This window comes from Lithobates pipiens, unplaced genomic scaffold, assembly GCF_037356315.1.
Source record: "Lithobates pipiens isolate NorthernLeopardFrog02 unplaced genomic scaffold, aLitPip1_a1.2 Scaffold_27, whole genome shotgun sequence".
Classification (NCBI taxonomy): domain Eukaryota; kingdom Metazoa; phylum Chordata; class Amphibia; order Anura; family Ranidae; genus Lithobates; species Lithobates pipiens.
The window spans coordinates 29,754,557-29,777,638 of record NW_027507788.1 but is presented as its reverse complement, the minus strand read 5'-3'; the positions used below and the strand labels follow the sequence as shown (position 1 = coordinate 29,777,638).

The following is a 23,082-nucleotide window of genomic DNA, read 5'->3' as shown; positions in this document are numbered from 1 at the left end:
TCCTGATGGACTTACTACTGGATACTATAAAATATTTTGTGACACACTTCGAAATTTTTTTTATCTGCATTCAACTCTTTTGCATCTGACCATTCTCCACCTAGAGATCTTCTTAATGCACACATATCTGTGATTCTGTCACGGTCAGGAGCGAGGCCGAGATGCTGAGAGGGCTCCCCTTGCGGCCGAGTGCAGCACAACCCTGAAGTTGACACAGGGATGCAGTGCCCACAGTAGCACAGGTTGCCAGGTAGCAGCAGCAGAGGTCAGGTACCGGGTAAGCAAGTCTCTAGGGGCAACCGTGCTAGGAAGTCCGAGAGTAGGCAGCAGAAGTCCAGAGAGTGGTCAAACAAGCCGGGATCGGGTGCAGGAAGCAGACCAGGAGCGTCGGGTACAAGCCAGGAGTCAGAGCCAGGAGAACAACAGGAGTAGGTCAAGCAAGCCGGGTCGGTACACAGGAGGTCGGATAACAGGAAACACGGGTACAGGTTCACAGGAGAGCTGACGATAATCCAGCGATGCGGCACTGCCAGGCGAACGTTTAAATAGGCGAGGGTCACGTCGTGAGCGCGTCGGGGCGATCGTACGGCTACGTCGAGTACGTTGTGTATTCGTAACATCACCGCGTATGCCCGCCTGGTTAGACGTAGCGTCGGTCGTTCGCCTTGAAACTACTTTGCGCTTACGTAGGCGCCGACGCGCGCTAACACGAACGTACCTCGTGAGATTGCGCCTATTTCCCTGACAGTGCCTCCTCCCAAGGGGCAGCCTCTGGATGCCCAACCGAGCCCATTTTTAAGGATACCGGCTGCGGAACCTGTGTATAAGCTTAGGAGCATGTACGTGACTGGCAGGTTCCCAAGAGTTCTCTTCAGCAGAATACCCCTTCCATTTGATTAAAAACTGGATAGTCCTACCTCTTCGACGACAGTCAAGGATGGACTCAACTTCATATTCGGTTTCTTCACCAACCTGAACTGGAGGCGGGGGCACTTCTTCTCTTCCTGAAAAAGGACTAAAGGTAACACGTTTAAGGAGGGAGACATGAAATACAGGATGGATCTTAAACGATTCAGGCAAAACAAGTTCAAAGGCTACGGGATTAATCTCCCGTTTGATCTCAAAAGGACCCCGAAATTTAGGTCCCAATTTCCGGGATGGACATGGCAGTTTAAGGTTTGCAGCTGAAAGCCACACCTTATCTCCTGCCTTGAAGGTAGGGTTAACTCTCTTCCTCTTATCGTACTGTTTTTTGTACTCCTCCTGGGCCCTCTTCATGGTATCTTGAAGTACTTGGTAGTTTGAGTGAATGAGGTTTACTCTGTCTTGGACTGCCGGGACAGACGATTCAGGAATGGTATTAGGCAGAAATGAGGGGTGGAATCCGTAGTTTGCCCAGAAAGGTGACTGGTTGGTAGAGGCGTGCACTGAGTTATTATAAGTGAATTCTGCACAAGGTAACAAGGAAAGCCAATCATCCTGGGAAAAAGAACAGAAGCATCGCAGGTACTGCTCCAACGTTTGGTTGGTTCTTTCGGTTTGACCGTTGCTCTGTGGGTGATAGGCAGAAGACAAACATATTCTAATTGAGAGCAATTTACACAGTTCTTTCCAAAATTTGGAGGTGAATTGTACCCCTCTGTCTGATACAATGCTGTCAGGTATCCCGTGTAACCGGACAATTTCTTTTATAAAAGTTTTTGCCGTATCCAGGGCAGAGGGAGTCCCTCTTAACGGCAAAAAATGCGCCATCTTGGACAGGCGGTCTACTACCACCAAAATGGTCATAAACCCTTCAGAGGGAGGTAGTTCTACAATAAAATCCATGGAAATTTCTTTCCACGGTTTCTCCGGGACTGGCAGTGGCCTTAACAGACCCTAGGGTCTGGTGTTAGATCCCTTGTTACGTTGGCAGATGGTACAGGAATCAACATATACTTTACAGTCAGCCCTTACAGTAGGCCACCATAGGGACCGCTGTACAAGGTCAGTCGTCTTCCGGACTCCAAAGTGGCCTGCAAGTTGGTGGTCATGGAAAGTCTTTAATACCAGTAACCTGGCTTGCCGGGGAACAAAAATCTTGTCCCGATGCCATAGAAGCCCTCCTTGGCTTCTCAGGGAAGAAACTTCAGTTTCCGTACACTGCCTAGTGGCCAGCTCGATAGAAGACCTTAGGTCCGGTTGGATCAACAAGAAATTTTGGGGAGACAAAATTGTACTGGGTGGGACTCCTTCTGGGGTATCAGGAAACATCCGAGATAAGGCATCCGCTTTGCTGTTCTTAGATCCTGGGCGGTAGGTAATGTGGAAATTGAATCTTGAAAAGAACAAAGCCCATCGGGCCTGTCGAGGTCTCAGACGTTTGGCTGTGCGGAGATACTCTAAGTTTTTATGGTCCGTAAAAATTAGAATGGGGTGAGCGGCACCTTCCAGGAGATACCTCCATTCTTCAAGAGCGGTTTTGATCGCTAGAAGTTCCCGATCCCCTACATCATAGTTCCTCTCTGGGGAACTCATCTTCCGAGAGAAGAAGGCTACAGGATGCAGTAAAGCTTTGGAACCTTGACGTTGGGATAAGATCGCCCCAGTGGCCACCTCCGAGGCATCAACTTCTAACACGTAGGGCAAGGCGGGATCTGGATGCTGCAGGATGGGCGCAGTGGTAAAGAGGGACTTGAGCTGGTCAAAGGCGGACTGAGCTGCTGGGGACCAGTGGAACTTGGTGTGTTGGCGAGTGGTCTGAGTGATGGGGGCTACAATGGTGGAGAAGCCCCTTATGAATCTTCGGTAAAAATTTGCGAACCCGATAAACCTCTGTACACCCCTTTTGTCAGAAGGAGCGGGCCAATCCAGGATAGATTTCACTTTCTGCGGGTCCATGGTAATTCCTCCTGTGGTAATGATGAGTCCCAAGAAATGAATGGATTCCTTCTCAAAATCACACTTCTCGGCTTTGACATATAACCCGTAAGTTCTAAGAATACATAGTACCTTCTTAACATGTACCCTGTGAAGCTCTAGCGAGGTTGAAAAAATCAGAATGTCGTCAAGGTAGGTGACAACAAAATGGTCTAGATGCTCCCGGAAGATGTCATTAATGAAATGCTGAAAGGTTGCCGGGGCATTGCATAGTCCAAAGGGCATGACTAAGTACTCGAAATGTCCAAATCTTGTTCTGAAAGCGGTCTTCCACTCGTCCCCCTCCCGGATACGGACAAGGTTGTAAGCCCCACGTAGATCGAGTTTAGTAAAGATACGTGAGGTATGGAATCTTTGGAAGAGTTCAGGGATGAGCGGAAGTGGATAGCGGTTCTTAAGGGTAATATTATTTAATTCCCTATAGTCCACACATGGTCTTAGAGTCTTGTCTTTTTTCTCCACAAAGAAGATGCCTGTTCCGGCAGGGGATGAAGAGGGACGAATGAATCCTTTGGCCAGGTTCTCGTCAATGTATTGTCTCAGAGCCTCAAGTTCAGTCTCAGAAAGGGGAAATATCCGACCAAAAGGGATGGGGGCCCCGGGTAATAATTCAATGGGGCAGTCATAGGAGCGGTGTGGAGGTAGGGTATCAGCTTTCCTCTTGTCAAACACATCTCTGAATTCCTGGTAGACTGCTGGTATGTGAGGAGCTGGACTGGGTACGGGTTGTACAGTCAGACAACTGGGCAAGTTGTGGGGTACGGAGTCTAAGCAATGCTGCAGGCAATAGGCAGATGTGAAGGAAACCACCCTTTTGGGCCAATCGATCTGGGGATTGTGAGCCTGTAGCCAAGGAATCCCTAGGATAACGGGGAACATCGGAGAACTCAGAACATCAAATTTAAGGAATTCCCGGTGGCCTGAATCGGTGATCGCCAGGATGGGACTAGTTTCCTTGGTGACATGACCTGAACTGGGTAAGGAGCCATCGGCCAAATGGACAGTCAGTCTCCGTTCCTTGAGGTTAAGTGGGAGAGGCAGACTCTTAGCCAGGGTTAAGTCCAGGAAGCAACTACAGGCTCCAGAGTCAATTATTGCTTGTAGAGGAATTCCTCTACCTGCCACCATCAATGTGACTGGAAGAGTGATGTGGGCGGAAGCTGACTTTGCTACCTGAAGATGAAATGGAGTGCATGGGACTGGTTTACTCGGCCTTGTGGGGCAGTTGTTAATGAAATGTCCCGATTCCCCACAGTAAAAACAAAGGTGTGCCTGTCGGCGATGAAATCTCTCTTCGGAGGTTAAGGCGGGACGGGGCATGCCCCTCAGAATGGGAGCTACTGCTGGGCGAGCTGAAGGTGGGGCCTGGAAGGAACAAGAAGTCCGGGTGCGTTCAGACTGGCGTTCCCGTAGATGCCTGTCGAGCTGGATGGTGAGATCCTCAAGGGTAGTGGGAATCTCCAATCTGGCTAACTCGTCCTTAAGAGCTTCGGACAACCCGATATTGATATTTTAGTGTTGCTTCGTTCCAGCCGGAATCAGAGCTCCAGGTACGAAATTCTACTGTATAGTCCTCTGCAGGTCGCTCACCCTGGCGAAGGGCGTACAAGATTGCTTCAGCTGTAGCCGTCCGAAAAGGGTCATCATACAAGCGAGCCATGGCCTCAAAGAACAGATCCAAGGTATCCACGTAAGGGCTGCATTGCTCCAGCAGGCCATGGGCCCACGTCTGGGGATCGTCCCTCAGCAGTGAAATGGTGAACCCCACCTTGGTCGCTTCTGAAGAAAAGGTCTGAGGTTGCAGAGAAAAATAGAGAAAACATGAATTTTTGAAGGATCTGAATTTTCTTCGGTCCCCAAAAAAGCGTTCCGGGACTGGGACTCGTGGTTCTGGGGCAGCTGAGGTTGTAGAAGCAGGAACTTGACCAGAGGAGGTGGGCGGTTAAAGCGGGTGTTGCAGGCGTTCCTTCAGCCAATGATATCTCTCTTGGAGCTCCTGAATAGCTGGATTAAGGGCCGTAAGTTCTTGTAAAATGGCCTCCAATGGGGAGTCACCTCTGTCGACCTCTGACATGGCTGGATTATACTGTCACGGTCAGGAGCGAGGCCGAGATGCTGAGAGGGCTCCCCTTGCGGCCGAGTGCAGCACAACCCTGAAGTTGACACAGGGATGCAGTGCCCACAGTAGCACAGGTTGCCAGGTAGCAGCAGCAGAGGTCAGGTACCGGGTAAGCAAGTCTCTAGGGGCAACCGTGCTAGGAAGTCCGAGAGTAGGCAGCAGAAGTCCAGAGAGTGGTCAAACAAGCCGGGATCGGGTGCAGGAAGCAGACCAGGAGCGTCGGGTACAAGCCAGGAGTCAGAGCCAGGAGAACAACAGGAGTAGGTCAAGCAAGCCGGGTCGGTACACAGGAGGTCGGATAACAGGAAACACAGGTACAGGTTCACAGGAGAGCTGACGATAATCCAGCGATGCGGCACTGCCAGGCGAACGTTTAAATAGGCGAGGTAACCGGGTCACGTCGTGAGCGCGTCGGGGCGATCGAACGGCTACGTTGAGTACGTTGTGTATTCGTAACATCACCGCGTATGCCCGCCTGGTTAGACGTAGCGTCGGTCGTTCGTCTTGAAACTACTTTGCGCTTACGTAGGCGCCGACGCGCGCTAACACGAACGTACCTCGTGAGATTGCGCCTATTTCCCTGACAGATTCCTAAGCCTCATAAAGATCTTACTTTAGTTACTAACTATAGACCAATTTCTCTTTTAAATGTTGATCTAAAAATGTATGCGAAAATACTGGCCAATAGACTTCTACCCTTGCTTCCTGATCTCATTCATTTAGATCAAGTGAGATTCATACCGGGCAGAGAAGCAAGGGATAATACAGTAAAGGCACTGAATATACATAATTGGATGACCTCTACAGATACTAATGTTTTTTTTCTGTCCCTGGATGCGGAGAAGGCCTTCGATAGGGTGGCCTGGGATTTTATGACAGAAAGTCTTAGAATACTTGGTATCCCGCGTCGTATGTTGAACTTTATTCTTGCTTTATACTCCACTCCCACTGCCCAAGTTAGGGTTAATGGTCACCTATCGAAGGCCTTCCCGATCTCTAATGGTACTCGTCAAGGTTGCCCTTTATCACCTTTGAGATTTGTTCTTACTCTAGAACCTTTTTTTACACCGCATTAGGTCAAATCTCGATATTACAGGTGTCACTATTGATCAACATACGTATAAAATTGCAGCATTTGCTGATGATATTCTTTTATTTCTTACCAACCCTCACATTACCTTACCAAATATTCTCAAAGATTTTGAATTGTTTAAGAAATTATCGAATCTCCAGATACATTTTTCAAAATCAGAAGCGTTGAATTTATCTTTAGATTCTAAATCGATATCTCTATGTCAATCTAATTTTCCCTTTAAATGGAACTTCAATTCCATTACTTATTTAGGCATTCAATTACCTTCATCCCTCTCCGACTTATATTCTAAAAATTACATACCGATTTTACAAACTATTCAAAAAGACTTGAAATCTTGGTCTTCTGGACTTTTCTCTTGGTTTGGTAGAGCATCAATAATTAAAATGAACATACTACCTAGATTATTGTATATTTTACAGACCATACCTATCAAACTACCCGGAGCCTTTTTTACTTCCATCCAACGTACTTGTTCTGAATTTATCTGGGGAAAATCTAAACCTAGAATTAGCTATGAGAGACTTACTTTACCTAAACTTAAAGGAGGCATTGGTCTTCCAAATTTCACTAAATATTACTGGGCTTGCCATTTGACGAGAATTATTGATTGGAATGTTCATTTAACTACTAAAGCTTGGGTTGTTATTGAACATTCACTCTCTTCTGTACCTCTTCATCACTTGCCATGGACTTCTAAGACTCATGTACCATTGGCATGTAAAAAACATCCTTTCATTCCTGCTACCTTACAAATATTTCGTAAATTGTGTGACACCTGTAATATATCTTCCGTTTCCAGTCCTCTTACGCCTATCTGTAGAAATCCTGATTTCCCTCCGGGAATGTCAGTATCTTTTATGAAAGGATTTCGATCTAATGTTATTATCAGAGCTGACAATTTTTTTCGTGACAATTCTTTTATTTCCTTCAAAGATCTTCATTTACTTTTTCCGGATCATTCTTTTCCGTATTGGTCATATCTACAAATTAGACATTTTTTGAATGATCCTCACACTCGTACTTCTTATTCTAGAAAACGTACTCCCTTTGAACATTTTTGTACCAGATTGGAACCTCAAAAACATTTGATTTCTAATATATTCACTTTTTTTTTCCACTCACTCACCTAAATCCAATCTCGCATGTATACATTGGGAAAATGATCTTAATATTGAATTGTCAGATGCAGAATGGGAAAATATTTATTCTTACATTCACAAAGGCTCGCTAAATGTTTCTGCTCAAGAAAATAACTTTCAAATTTTCTCCAGATGGTATCATACTCCTGTTTGGTTGCATAAAATGTCTTCTTCTTTTCCTCCTAACTGTTGGAGATGTACCGATCTCAATGGTTCACTATTGCATTTATTTTGGTCTTGCCCCTTGATTCAACCTTTTTGGAAGGAGGTTCACCGTTTAATTTCTTTAATTACATCATACCCATTAGATTTTTCTCCTGCTCAAATGCTTTTACACCATTCTTCTATGCCAAACTCCACTTATCGAAGATCGTTAACCTTACATTTATTAAATGCTGCTAAAATGTGTGTCCCAAAATATTGGAAGTCTGCTGTTACTCCTTCAATTTCAATGGTTTCGACGTATTAATAATATTGCTACCATGGAAGACCTCATTCATCAATCAAAGGACTCACCTGATAAATTTCTGAATATTTGGTCTTGTTGGCTGGATTTTAAGTCCTCTGCTGAATATTCACGATTGTTTGTCTAACGATACTATATTTCTTGTTCCTTTCTGTCAGTGGTAAAGATATTCCTTCTTTATTTTATATTCCCATGTTATTATTATTATTATTATAATTTTTGTTGTTTGTAATTCTATGTAACTTTTCATTCACAATATATGAATTTGTATTTTCATTCCTTTTTTAATCAATAAAATATTTTATTGGAAAAAAAAAAAAAAAAAGGAAAAAAAAAAAAAGAAAGCTCCATTTGCATGAAAAGATGTCATATGGGGACAATGTGATATGACCGCGCAATTGTGATTCAAAGTGTGACAGTGCTGAAAGCTGAAAATTGGCCTGGGCAGGAGGGGGAGTTTAAGTGCCCGGTAAGCAAGAGGTTAGTAAAGTGTAACATTATACAAAGGGGGTGCAGTTGTGTTGATCTGATCAGCCATAGTCTTTGATAACACACATGTCTTAGACCCCTTTCACACCGGGGCCATTTTGCAGGCGCTATAGCGTTAGAAATAGTGCCTGCAATCCGCCCTCAAACTGTTGCTCCTTTGTCTCCAGTGTGAAAGCCAGAGGGCTTTCACACTGGAGCGGTGCACTGGCAGGACTTCAGGAAAAGTCCGGCCAGCAGTTTCTTTGGAGCGGTGAAGGAAAGGTGTGTTTACTGCTCCTCCACCGCTGCTCCCCATTGAAATCAATGGGACAGTGCTACAATACAGCCGGCAAAACGCAGCTATTGTGGCGTATTGCGGGCAGTATTAACCCTTTCGCTGCAAATCCAGGGCTTTCACACTGGAGCGGTGCACTGGCAGGACTTCAGGAAAAGTCCGGCCAGCAGTTTCTTTGGAGCGGTGAAGGAAAGGTGTGTTTACCGCTCCTCCACCGCTGCTCCCCATTGAAATCAATGGGACAGTGCTACAATACAGCCGGCAAAACGCAGCTATTGTGGCGTATTGCGGGCAGTATCAACCCTTTCGCTGCAAATCCAGTGGTAAAATGGCGTTTTACCACTGATGCTATGGGTGGCTTGGTGTGAAAGCCGTCTAACAGAGAGGCTGGATATTTAATTTTAGCGCCATTTCCAACCGCCATGCCAACATCCAGGTGTACCCACATTTCAAAGTGACCAATGAAATAGAAGCTGGTGTGACAGTTGGTTTTAAATATACATCAAGCCTCTGTTAGCCATTGTACACACGGTCGGACATTCCGACAACAAAATCCGTCGGATTTTGTCCGAAACTGGTGTTGCATACACACGGTCGGACAAAGTTGTCGGAAAATCCGATCGTTCAGAACGTGATGACATTATTTCATTACGACGGGACTATGTTCAGGCTAGTAGTCAATAGCTTTGGTCTAGGAATTTGATCTGAGCATGCGTGGCACTTTGTCCGATCGGAATTCTCTACAAACGATCGGACAAGGTCCCATCGGACCATGTTGATGGAAAATTTTATAGCCCAGCTCTAAAACTTTGTCAGTCGGATATTCCGACGGAAACAGTCCGATGGAGCTCACACACGGTCGGATCATCCGACAACACGGTCCGATCGGAAATTTTCCGTCGGAATGTCCAACCATGTGTACAAGGGCTAAGACATGCAGAGAATGTCAGACTGTGACTGATCACATAAACACATCCTTCCCCCTATGATCGCACTTTGCCTATGAACACTTAAATACATGGATTGACCCCCCCCCCCCCCCCCCCCCCATGGCTGATGACAGTCCACAAATCACACAATTATCAGTGTATACAGCCGGGGCAGGCAAGGTTTGGCATTCCAGTTTAGATGAAGCTACAAATCCCATTGTGTGTTATGAATATGGCTGTCAAGAGTCCATATAACACAATAGCTGGAGTGCCAAAGTCTGCCTGACCCCCCCCCCCCCCACCCCCCCCCAAAAAATGACATTGATTAAACGCCTATAATTACTAAAAAACTATTAAATTATGAACCAGTCAACTTACCACTCATCCTGAGGTGAAGAAAATCTGATAAATTGATGAATCGGTGTCACACGGCTCCAAGGAAACTGCTCCGCTGGAATGCCTCTGCAGAAATGACAGTTGGGGGTGAGTAAACAAGTTTTTGTTTTTTTTTGTAAAACATTATTTAAAATGAACAGATGGGACATTAGAACTAGCAAATAAAAAGAAAGGTATTTAAATCAAATAAATAAGGTATTTAAGTGTAAATAAAGACAAAATGATAAATGATCTATATAATGCAGTGTGTCACTAACATTAACACAGCAGTCTTTGTTTTCTGAGCCCCTCGTGTCACTTATGCCGCGTACACACCATCAGACTATCCGGCGGACCAGAGTCCGCCAGACAATCTGCCTGTGTGTGGGCTCCGGCGGACTTAGAAAGAAGTTTTGACTCAAAATTGTAGTCCGGCAGACAATCTGGCCATCTGTGTGCTAGTCCGCCGGACTTTTGAAACGAACGGCCTTGCCCACACATGGAGTAAAGTCCGTTCATTTTGAACGTGGCTCCAGGTAGACGGGACTAGCGAAGGAGGTCAATGTCGCCGCCTCCATAGGCGAGATTGACACCTCGCTGGCCCCGTCACCTGGTATGGACTTAAAGGGGAAGCCCTACGTACTAAGTACCTAGTCCGCCGGGAAAGTCCGGTCGTGTGTGGGCAGGTCCACTTGTTCGGAAAGTCCGGCGGACCTCCGCTGCAAAGTCCGGCGGTTTGTACGCCGGACTAAGTCCGCCGGATAGTCCAATCGTGTGTACGCGGCATTAGATGTATCACCTGTTGGTCCTGCTGGTTTATCTGTTATTTTTCAACTGTCTTTATCCAATTTGAGTACCAGCCTGTAAGGCTCAGTTCACACTGATGTGTTTTTTGGTGCTTTTTTTTTTTTTGCAGAAACGCACTACAGATCATTTAACATGGTTTCCTATGGGTCACGATCACATCTATGCTTTTTTTTTTCAGCCTCTGCGTTTTTAGAAATGGTCAGAGACTTATTTAAATGCAAAACGGTGCTTTTTTGGGTTCAATAGGCTTCAAAGGAGAAGCTGCAGAAAGCAAGAAGTGCGTTTTTGCAGTTCTTTTGCCGCATTTTTTTTTAAAGGATTGCTGTGCCATATGAGACATGAGACCATCCCCTCTGAAGCTAGTTGGCATGATTACCTGAATGGGTCACTTGCAACATTTGATATTAAAAGCAGAAGATCTACTACATCTTACACAAGTACATAGATTGTGAGCTGTCTGGTATCGGGAAATGGTGGGTCACATTACAGGGGCATCAGTATGGTGGTGGGGTGCATATATTGTGGGGTGCCCCTTATGATAGGAATGGATGGGGAATCATACATTACAGGTTGTTGGGTACAGGTGCGGATGGAAGACGCTGTCACAGTTTGTAGGGTGATCTTTAAGAAAGGTAAGGGGGGGGGGGGGAATGATCATCACAGATTAGGGGGTGCTCACTACTAGATACATAAAGTGATGACCTTTACCATTCTTGATAGCCTCAGTAATGTAAAAATGTTTACTTAGCCACTTCCGGACCGCCGCATGCCAATGTACATCCCTACTTTTAGGACGGATATGGTTGTTATGGCAGCAGCTAGCTGCCATAACCCCGGCATCCCCGTGTGCAGCCGGCGGTCCGATACAAAATAAAAGTGGTCTCTGAGGTGGATTCGCCACGAGATCACTTTTATCAGTGGTGGGAGAGGGCCCCACATTGCAACGCAGCACTGGAGAACTGTGTCCCGAGGGAACGGAAGCACACATCCCCTGCACACCGCCTCTATGATCAGCAACCTGTCTGTCTCTCCCTCTGCCCATACATGATTCCTATACCGAGTCATGTGACCCACTGACCCTGCCCCCGCATCACTGCCACTTGTGGAGGCTGCTCTCCCTCCCGGCCTGTCCTGTACAGCGCGTGCTAGAGCCTAATCGGATCGGAGTAGTGGGCGCTTTGGGGCTGGTGACCCATATATATACCTACTATACACCCCCCATATAAATAACTACTTTACACCCCCGTATATATACTACTATAGACCACCTTAGGGATGAGCTTCGAGTTCGAGTCAAACTCATGTTTGACTCGAACATTGCCTGTTCAGTGAACAGTGAACAATTTGGGCTGTTCGCGGCAAATTTGAAAAGCCGGAACACCCTGTACAAGTCTATAGGAGAAATCTAAAGTGCTAATTTTAAAGGCTAATATGCAGGTTACTGTCCTAAAAAGTGTTTGGGGACCCGGGTCCTGCCCCAGCGGACATGGATCAATGCAAAAAAAAAGTTTTAAAAACGGCTGTTTTTTCAGGAGCAGTGATTTTAATAATGATTAAAGTGAAACAATAAAAGTGTAATATTCCTTTAAATTTCGTACCTGGGGGTGTCTATAGTATGCCTGTGAAGGGGCGCATGTTTCCCATGCTTAGAACTGTCCCTGCACAAAGTGTCATTTCGCAAGGAAAAAACGTCTTTTAAAATCACTTTGAATTGTCGGCTCCCGTGATACAGAGAACACTCAATGAGTGTTCTCTGTATTACGGAGCTGACAATTCATTCATTGATAAAAAAATAAATAAAAAAAAAGCGTGGGGGTTCCCCTAAATTCAATTACCAGGCCCTTCAGGTCTGGTATGGATATTAAGGGGAACCCCGCGTCACATTTAAAAATTTTTTTACGTGGGGTCCCCCTAAAAATCCATACCAGACCCTTTATCCGAGCATGCAACCTGGCAGGCTGCAGGAAAAGAGGGGGGGACGAGAGAGCGCCCCCCCTCCCTCCTAAACCGTAGCAGGCCACATGCCCTCAACATTGGGAGGATGCTTTGGGGGTCTGTGACCCCTCAAAGCACCATGTCCCCATGTTGATGGGGACAAGGGCCTCATCCCCACAACCCTGGCCGGTGGTTGTGGGGGTCTGCGGGCGGGGGGCTTATCAGAATCTGGAAGGCCCCTTTAACAAGGGGACCCCCAGATCCCGCCCCTCCCCTGTTTGAAATGGTAAGGGTTGCACCCCTACCATTTCACAAAGAAAGTGTAAAAAATAGTTAAATAAGACAAACACACTTTTGAAAAATTCCTTTATTAAAAATAAAAAAATAAAAAAAAGATTCCAGCGGTGGTAATCCACTCTTGCTATCCAGCGATGGATGATCATCCCTCCAGGGTCCAGCGATGGCTGATCTGATCCAGCGACGGGTGATTTTCAGTCCAACGCAGGTCATCCATGCATCTGTCTTCTGTCTCCACTGAGGAGACACTGCGGGGATCTAACGCTAGTGAGGGAAGCCAGGGGTTCCCCATGACGGAAACCTGCATTATATCAGATGAGGGAGGGGTCACCCATACCCGTACTATACACCCCTATATATATATATATATATATATATATATATATATATATACTACTATACACCCCCCATGTATATACACTACTATACTTTACCCACCCTCCTATATAAACCTACTATACACCCCCATATATATACTACTTTACACCCCCATATATATATATATATATACCTACTATACACCCCCATATAAATACCTACTATACACCCCTCATATATATATATATATATATATATATATATATATATATATATATATATATATATATATATATGAACCAAGAAAAAGGTATATTTTTAAAGCCGGCCTATCATATACCTCTCTGCGCCAAACTGGGACCTTCACACACTCCCTGAATTTATATATATATGTATGCGTACCCACCTATATGGCGCACCCACATATATAAAGAAAAAGATTTTTTTCATATGCAAATAAATGCAAAAATTATAGAACCACAGCAAACTAGACAATAACTGCTAAGTGTATAAATACCTAGCAATACGGACAAAAATAGCAGCCGTTAAAAAGTTATCATACAAATACATTAAACAAGTAATACAAACAATTCGTCAAGGTAAATCTGAGAATGTCCGCATTAAAACAGCGCTTTGTAAAAAGTCCTTTATAGAAGTAGAAATGTACGAGCAATCACTAAAAAAGTTCTTAATGTGCAAATAAGGTGTCTACAGTGATCTAATCAGAGTTGCAAGGTGATCAAAGTGCTGTCAAACTTTTCTTCCACCATAAAACGGGAGTGCTTCCACACATGCGGTGCGTACCCCCTAGGGGGTTAAACTCACCAGACACTGCTGAGAACACAAGCCTTAAGGAGTAGTCACTTCCTTGAGTATGGTAATATATCACCTTAGCGTTGCAGTTCCAAACAATCCACCCAGTTTGTCATAAAAGTAAAACAAAATGTGCACATAGCATAATACTGTTTTATTTTAAAAAAGTTTGCACAAAACAATAGAATCATCCATTAGCATATCTGCGTACATTGTCTAAAACATCATGAGCATTTCCAAAATGTGTACTTCACCGATTATCCAGATCTCAGAGCCATCAACAAGTGTTCCCCTGTGTACACTGTGCATCACTTCCTGGTCTGTGGTCAGCGGTGGAGCGCACACCTCACTTCCGGTAGCGTCGTGTAGGCCACGCCCTGACGCGTTTCGTCACTTCCGACTTCAACAGAGGGCGTGGCTACACGACGCCGACGGCCAAAATATATACAGCAGTCTCACACCCTGTCAGCCAATCACGCAGCACTGCAATATCCAGCCCACATGACGCTGCACATCGTCACGGTAACCGGACGCAGCCAGCTCGGTTCTCAATACAGGGAGAGATGCTTGTATCAAAACAAACTACCGCCGAACTACTGGCGATCTCCTCAGCACAACAGGCAAAGTGAACATTCAACTAAAAACAATACATGAAAGAAAAAACATATAGACCTACAGATTAAAATTAACCTCAATAAGTAAAAAAACATACAAATATAAGATTAGATTATATATAGTCCAAATATCGATTAGGCTCTATATTAGATAAAAAAGGAAGGCAGTAATCTAGACATTAGATCCTCACTTGATCCATGTATGTTGGTGTAATATGCGAGCAAAGACCTATATATGCATGCATGGTCCATAGGCTGTGTCTCTAAAAGGTGCGTCATATTAAGAAAAAACTAGTATGTATGCCATGTGCGTCATCAAAAATATACACATAATTATACATGTATATATCTCTAATGTCTGCGCTAAATGCACCCCATATATCACTGGAATTATCGTTGCAGAGCAACCAGTGGTAAATGTGTACTAAGTATCCACCACCTCCAAGGTTTTTATCTCTATGAGATGTTATTTAAGTTGAAGGGAACTTCTTACTGACCAAATACTCAAATCACAGATGGAAAAAGCCGCATAACCATAAAAATATTTAAAATATTCCAAACATTCAAAAATATTCAAGAATACCGTAAATATTATAGGTCACCACAAATTTGCCCATGATCTTTCTATAGTAGCCATAGTAATCATATTGGTCAGCTCATGTCAAAATTTTAATAATTCCTTGCATATCAGCCTTAGAGTAATTGTAGTTACCAAAACTCTATATGTCCATGGTATATGAAAAATTGGTTTAGATATGTAATAGTACAAATGTAAAAGATCATACCGTGAATGTCTTCATTAATCCATACACTATATATCTTACCCTAGTGTCCCGCTAGATACTGCTTAAAGGATTACTATTTAGGAAATTAAAATATTTAAATATTAAAAGGAAGGTAACGTAGACCGGAAAATTTAATAATCACTGATGAAACAATTGATATCTAGGTCCACATTTAACCCTTTTGGTGTTAAAGTATCTGTAACGATATCACGTCTGAGCCAGGATATATTATAACTAGTTGCCATTTTGTGTGGAAAGCAGCCATGACAGTTTGGCTGACCGTAGAATAAACTTGCATCTGTAAAAACTCCCCCCTCCCTTGTCTTAGGAATTCCAAAAGCTCTTAAAATCTTCAAAGGGACGAAAGGTTATCTTAGCAGAGAAAGCACAACCAGGATAGGACAATAAACAAGGCTCAAGTGGCCTGGCAAGATATTCCGGCCTGTCGTAAAACTGTCACTTTCTCCAGGCAGAGAAACAACAGATACCCGTCGTAAATACTTCCAACCACAGGCTGAAAAAAGATTAGTAAAGTGTTGAAAACTTTACCATTTTTTATAACTTTCAAAGCCCTCATAGCACAGCCATAATATGGATATATTTAGTTTCCTCTGATAATTTCTAACATTTCAAGTCCAAACACCCCTATGTCAGGTCATATGGGAAGCCCCTGGGACCCCTTACTCCTCCTAGTTAACCCTGAAATGGCAAACCTGTCATGTGTGGACTCGTTTTGAAGCAAATATCCTGCTGATCACTAAAATGGATATCTGCAGTCTATAAACAATAGAGAGGCAGAGATATGAATATGTATTATAAAGTGTACCTGGGACAGGGTCATGAGTGTAGACACCTCCCAGCAACCAACCCCTAAACAAGATGACCAGACGATTGGTCACTGGTCGCTGTCAACACCCCCTTTGATTTGACAGAAAAGAGGAGAGGCCAAGGCAATAGTCAGTTCTCCTTTTTACCATCCAAGAAAGAACATCTGCCAAGTTGAGAACCGATTACCTTTGCTTATCGATTGAACTCTGATCAACCCTTGGACATTAACTGCAAGTATACTTCCTTCCCAATTCTACCTTATTTCTTTGTGGCTGTATATTGTCTTTATTTTTTGAAACATCCTTTTTCTGTAAATGTTTTATTCGCACCAACCTTGACCTTTTCATAATAAATCCTTATGTTGAAAAGTGTTAACCTTGTCTTTAAAGCTCTTGATGCAAACTATAAACGAACCTGTCTCTTAAAAGGGCGCTACTGTGGTAGAGTAAGGCACTGAGCAGACCTGTCTGTGGTGGCAGTGTGTGTTGCAGGCGCTTATTCTAAACTTATAATTGGTATTGCTTAAATTACGAGTCCCCCCGGCTCTGTCTTTTAAACGGGGGTGGTGGCAGTTAAAGGGTTAATTGTGTAATTAGCCCAGTGACAATCGCTCTCAGGCTGCCTGCACCTAGATTGTGGTCCCGCAAGCTGGAAAATCTTTGTGCTGGGTGCAGCTGAGTGTGGCATTGTTACGTAAGTGACAGCGTGGTGTGAGGTTGGCCGGTCCTTTGTCGCCAGTTAGCGAGGAGGGCAGGGATCTGACACCAGCGTTCGTCACATATTGGCTGGCAGCGTAGCGGGATAGTTTCGCATTAAGAGCATTCAGTGCATTGTTAGGAATTAGCTCTGCACTGAAGGATTGTAACCTTTGTGGAAACAGTCCTTAGAGACAAGCTGGTGCACATTATTTTTTTTGTTTACTTTAAAAAAAAAAAAAAAAAAAAAGAGATATACAGCAACAGCTCCTTTCTACACCTTCTTCCTATCTCTGCTTTCTGTTCTATCTTTTCTGCTTGCAACATGTCTGGGGTATCAGCATATAAAAAGATGAGCAAAAATGAACTGACTGCTGAGTGCACAGAAAGAGGAATTGATGTCGGTGGCAAAAACCGTGATGGCTTGATACATGCCCTACATGAGTTTGATATCCGTGCAGAACAGAACCTGGGGGAAACTGGACCAGAAAGGGTTTCCGCTACTCCAGAGCCCAGTGGTTCAGAGGCGGCCTCACCAGATGGGCATGCAGAGACTGACACTGGACTACCACGGATTGTTACCTCCAAGTCATCGCCAGAGCAGGCCAGCATCAGATTGCCTGGATCCAGAATAGACTGTCCTCAAATGCAGGAAACACTACAACACCTCAGGGAGACGGATCCTGTGGCGTACCTGCAGTTTCTCGAGCGCCAGGCTGAGAGAGAGGAACGCAGGGCTGAGAGAGAGGCTGCGGAACGCCGGGCTGAGAGGGAGGCTGATCGTCGGCAAGAACTGGAGATGGCTAGGCTCCAGCAGCAGCGACAGGTTCAGAACCTCGGATCCCTAGAGCACAGGGATGACTCTCTGCCAGTGACCCCGGCAGCCAAATTTCCAGTTATGGAAAAGGACAGTGATATTGACGTGTATCTACTGTCGTTTGAAAAAACTTGCCGTCAGTACCATCTACCCCCAGCACAATGGGCCCGGTACCTGACGCCAGGGCTACGAGGCAAGGCCCTGGATGCTTATGTTGAACTGTCAGAAGAGCAAGGCGGTGATTATGAGGCCCTAAAGGCTGCAATCATCCAAAAGTTTCAGCTAACCCCGGAAGTGTACCGGAAGCGTTTTAGGTCCTTGCAAAAGGGGCCTGGGGACTCATACCTGGATGTGGTAAGTCGCTTACGCACCACATTCCGGCAGTGGACTAAAGGCTTGAAAGCCGATTCTTTTGAGTCCTTGGAAGATCTTATGATTGAAGATCAACTTTTGCACATCTGTCCTACAGACGTCAGACAGTTTGTGCTGGAGCGAAAGCCAACCTCTGCCAAAGCAGCAGCAGAACTGGCAGATACCTATATCCACTCTCGGGTATCTGACTATCGCAAGGCTCCTCCAAATGGCTGGAAAGGAGGGAAATCACACATGGCAACCCCTCCTCTACCTACCAACCAAGTTCCTCAGCGGCCGGAACCTGCAGCTCCTGGGGCCAAAGCCTTTGTGACTGACAACCGCAAATGCTATAACTGTGGGAAAAGCGGACATCTCCGGACACAGTGCCCTGAGCAGAAGAAGACGACAACCCCTGGCCATCCGGCCAGCAACCCTTCTGCTGTGCTGCTCGTCGGTGGAAAACCTCCAGGAACCAATGTCAACTTGCAGCCAGTCATTGTAGGCCAACGAACTGTAACAGGCTTTCGTGACACTGGAGCCGAAGTCACTTTGGTCAGACCAGAGGTGATAGAAGAAACAGACATCATCCCAGAGAAGTACCTTTCCCTGACTGGAGTTGGGGGAACCTGTTCCCATGTACCTCGTGCCTATGTTTTCCTGGATTGGGGTGCCGGAAGTGGGATGAGAGAGGTGGGTGTCTCTGAGGAGATCCCCACTGCTGTGTTGTTGGGTTCTGATTTAGGTACCCTTGTTTCTTACTATGCCCCTGCTAAGAGCACCCAGGATGCTCCCACGGAACCTTCTGGACCTACCAAGGTACTGTTTACAGATGTTGGGGTAATATCTGGGCAACCTGTGGATGGACAGAGGGAGGGGGAGGGTGGAGTTGAAGTGCAAGGTCCTCCTTCAGAGACAGGAGAGGAGATCCCCTTGCTAGTGAAGGTACCTGATGTATGTTCCAATGTTGCTGAACTGATAAAGGTTAAATGTGATGATGATGACAATGATGACGATAATGATGATGATGATGATGATGTATTGCCAGTCTTAGTGGTCACTCGCAGTGCTGCAAAGGCAGCCGAGGTGCAGGCACTGATCGCAGAACAGCAGGAGGAGGTCTCGGGGCCCTCTCCCTGTTCTGACCCAGTGGACTCCACCTCTGTTGAGCCTCAGCAGCCGTCCTCGTTTGCCACAGGACTGCTGGCTGAGAGTTGTGGTCCCGCCTTTGAAACAGCACTGCAGACAGACCAAACACTAGCACAGCTCAGAAGTCTAGCTGATCGCCCCCCTGCAAAGAATGACAAACAAAAGGTCTACTGGGACAAAGGGAAACTGTATAGAGAAAATTTGCCTGCAGAGGGGAATGAGGCTGACATAGGTGACAGACAGCTAGTGGTACCCAGTCAATTTAGGGGACCACTGCTAAAAGTAGCCCATGAGATTCCCCTCGCAGGGCACTTGGGGATCACTAAGACCCGAGGGCGGTTGGTACATAACTTTTATTGGCCCAGGATGCTTGCTGACATAGCTGACTACTGTCGGTCCTGTGTTACCTGCCAGCGAGTTGGTAAGGTAGGGGATGTCCACAAGGCTCCACTAAAACCTTTGCCTGTGATTGATGAACCTTTTAAGAGGGTGGCAGTGGATATCGTTGGGCCTTTGGCCATCCCTAGCAGTTCAGGCAAACGTTATATCCTTACAGTTGTCGACTATGCCACACGTTATCCAGAGGCGGTGGCTCTCTCCTGCCTCCGGACAGACAAGGTCGCTGATGCTCTCCTGGGAATCTTCACAAGAGTGGGATTCCCAGCCGAGCTCATTAGCGATCAAGGTCCTCAGTTTGTGTCTGACTTGATGCAAGCTCTCTGTCAGCAAATACAGATGACGCATATCATGGCCAGTCCTTATCACCCACAAACAAACGGCTTGTGCGAGCGCTTCAATGGCACCTTGAAACAAATGTTGCTAACCTTTGTGCACTCCCAGGGCAAGGACTGGGAACGGTATCTGCCTCATCTGCTGTTTGCTTACAGAGAGGTGCCTCAGGAGTCCACAGGCTTTTCGCCATTTGAACTTCTGTATGGAAGGAGGGTAAGAGGGCCCCTGGACCTAATCCGTGAGACCTGGGAGGGCAAGATTGCCGACCCAGAGGTCTCTGTTGTGGATTACGTCCTAAAATTCAGGGATAAAATGGAGACGCTGGTGGAAATTGTGCGGGAAAATATGACCCAGGCCCAGACCAGGCAGAAAGAGTGGTATGACCGTAATGCTAGGGAGCGGACCTATGACATTGGTCAGAAGGTGTATGTTCTGCTTCCCCTGCGGCAGAACAAACTCCAAGCAGCATGGGAAGGCCCGTACACCATCACCCAGCGTCTGAATGATGTCACCTACTTGGTCAGGTTGGGAGAAGGGAGTAGACGGCAGAAGGCCATTCATGTGAACATGATCAAAGCCCATCATGAACGCACGGCCTATGTCATGCCCGTCTGCAGCAGGCCAGAGCCTGAGGAGGCTGATCCACTTCTAGACCTGCTAGCTGACACCAGGGAGGTAGACTCAGAACTCCTGATAAACTCCAATCTTACCCCCAACCAGGTACCTGGACTGAAGCAAGTGCTTGCAGTGCATGGTAGCAGGTTTACGGGAAAACCTGGGAGGACGCATCTCGCTGTCCACCAGGTGGACACTGGGGTACATCCTCCCATTAAACAGTCAGCCTATCGCGTCTCCCTGGAGGTGCTGGCTGACATGAAAAGGGAGGTGGAGGAAATGCTACAGCTGGGGGTGATTCAGAAGTCCCACAGTGCCTGGGCGTCCCCAGTAGTCTTGGTCCCCAAAAAGGACCAGACGACCAGGTTCTGTGTGGACTACCGGAAACTGAATGCCATCACCACTGCAGATGCCTACCCCATGCCTCGGATTGATGAGTTGTTAGACAGGCTGGCGGCTGCCCACTATATCACCATCATGGATCTGAGCAGGGGGTATTGGCAAATTCCTTTGGCCCCTGAGGCTCGAGAAAAGTCGGCTTTTATCACCCCATTCGGCTTGTTTGAATTTACCGTCATGCCGTTTGGGATGAAGAACGCCCCAGCTACCTTCCAGAGAGTCATGAATGACTTACTGGAGGGGCTGGAAACCTTTGCAGTAGCCTACCTGGATGACATCGCCGTGTTTAGCCCTACCTGGGAAGAACACCTGGTGCACCTGTCACAGGTCCTGGACCAACTGACAGCTGCCAATCTGACCGTCAAACCCAGTAAGTGTCAGATTGCCATGACCAATGTGCAGTACTTGGGACACCGGGTAGGAGGGGGCACCCTGAAACCCGAGACCGGGAAGGTTGATGCCATCCTGGCATGGCCTACCCCCCAAACCAAAAAGCAGGTTATGTCTTTCTTGGGGACCGCTGGCTACTATAGGAAGTTTGTATGTAACTATAGTAGCCTGGCTAAACCTTTGACTGACCTAACCAAAAAGAAACTGCCCAAGGTGGTGTCTTGGACACCAGAATGTGAGCAGGCATTTCAGGCCTTGAAAGAGGCGCTGGCCCGCGCTCCTGTGCTACAGGCTCCAGACTTCACCCGCCGTTTCCTAGTGCAGACTGATGCCTCTGCCTATGGATTGGGTGCAGTCCTGAGCCAGGTGGATGATGCCGGAGAGGAGCATCCCATCCTCTACCTGAGCCGAAAGCTGCTTCCCAGGGAAGTAGCATACGCCACGATTGAAAAGGAGTGTCTTGCGATCGTGTGGGCTCTCCAGAAGTTACAAACGTACCTTTATGGACGGCACTTCACTGTGATCACAGATCACAATCCCTTGAGCTGGCTAAATCGTGTGGCTGGGGAGAATGGCAAACTACTTCGGTGGAGCTTAATTCTTCAGCAATACGATTTCACCATCCAGCATAAGAAAGGCAGCACCCATGGCAATGCTGATGGGCTGTCGCGACAAGCCGAGCCTGCAAGAGTCGGTTGCGTCAGGAGGGAAATTGTAGTTCCCTCCCATGCAACCACCTAAGGAGGGAGGTGTAACGATATCACGTCTGAGCCAGGATATATTATAACTAGTTGCCATTTTGTGTGGAAAGCAGCCATGACAGTTTGGCTGACCGTAGAATAAACTTGCATCTGTAAAAACTCCCCCCTCCCTTGTCTTAGGAATTCCAAAAGCTCTTAAAATCTTCAAAGGGACGAAAGGTTATCTTAGCAGAGAAAGCACAACCAGGATAGGACAATAAACAAGGCTCAAGTGGCCTGGCAAGATATTCCGGCCTGTCGTAAAACTGTCACTTTCTCCAGGCAGAGAAACAACAGATACCCGTCGTAAATACTTCCAACCACAGGCTGAAAAAAGATTAGTAAAGTGTTGAAAACTTTACCATTTTTTATAACTTTCAAAGCCCTCATAGCACAGCCATAATATGGATATATTTAGTTTCCTCTGATAATTTCTAACATTTCAAGTCCAAACACCCCTATGTCAGGTCATATGGGAAGCCCCTGGGACCCCTTACTCCTCCTAGTTAACCCTGAAATGGCAAACCTGTCATGTGTGGACTCGTTTTGAAGCAAATATCCTGCTGATCACTAAAATGGATATCTGCAGTCTATAAACAATAGAGAGGCAGAGATATGAATATGTATTATAAAGTGTACCTGGGACAGGGTCATGAGTGTAGACACCTCCCAGCAACCAACCCCTAAACAAGATGACCAGACGATTGGTCACTGGTCGCTGTCAACACCCCCTTTGATTTGACAGAAAAGAGGAGAGGCCAAGGCAATAGTCAGTTCTCCTTTTTACCATCCAAGAAAGAACATCTGCCAAGTTGAGAACCGATTACCTTTGCTTATCGATTGAACTCTGATCAACCCTTGGACATTAACTGCAAGTATACTTCCTTCCCAATTCTACCTTATTTCTTTGTGGCTGTATATTGTCTTTATTTTTTGAAACATCCTTTTTCTGTAAATGTTTTATTCGCACCAACCTTGACCTTTTCATAAT

General features: G+C 45.9%; 1 protein-coding gene across 1 annotated transcript; it reads left to right on the top strand.

Moving 5' to 3' along the window:
* Positions 1–17,162: 17,162 nt before the first annotated feature.
* On the top strand, positions 17,163–22,159 carry LOC143933713 (uncharacterized). Its single transcript, XM_077456704.1, has one exon. It carries the CDS (start codon positions 17,224–17,226, stop codon positions 22,090–22,092), a length of 4,869 nt encoding a protein of 1,622 aa, XP_077312830.1. The 5' UTR covers positions 17,163–17,223; the 3' UTR covers positions 22,093–22,159.
* Positions 22,160–23,082: the final 923 nt, after the last annotated feature.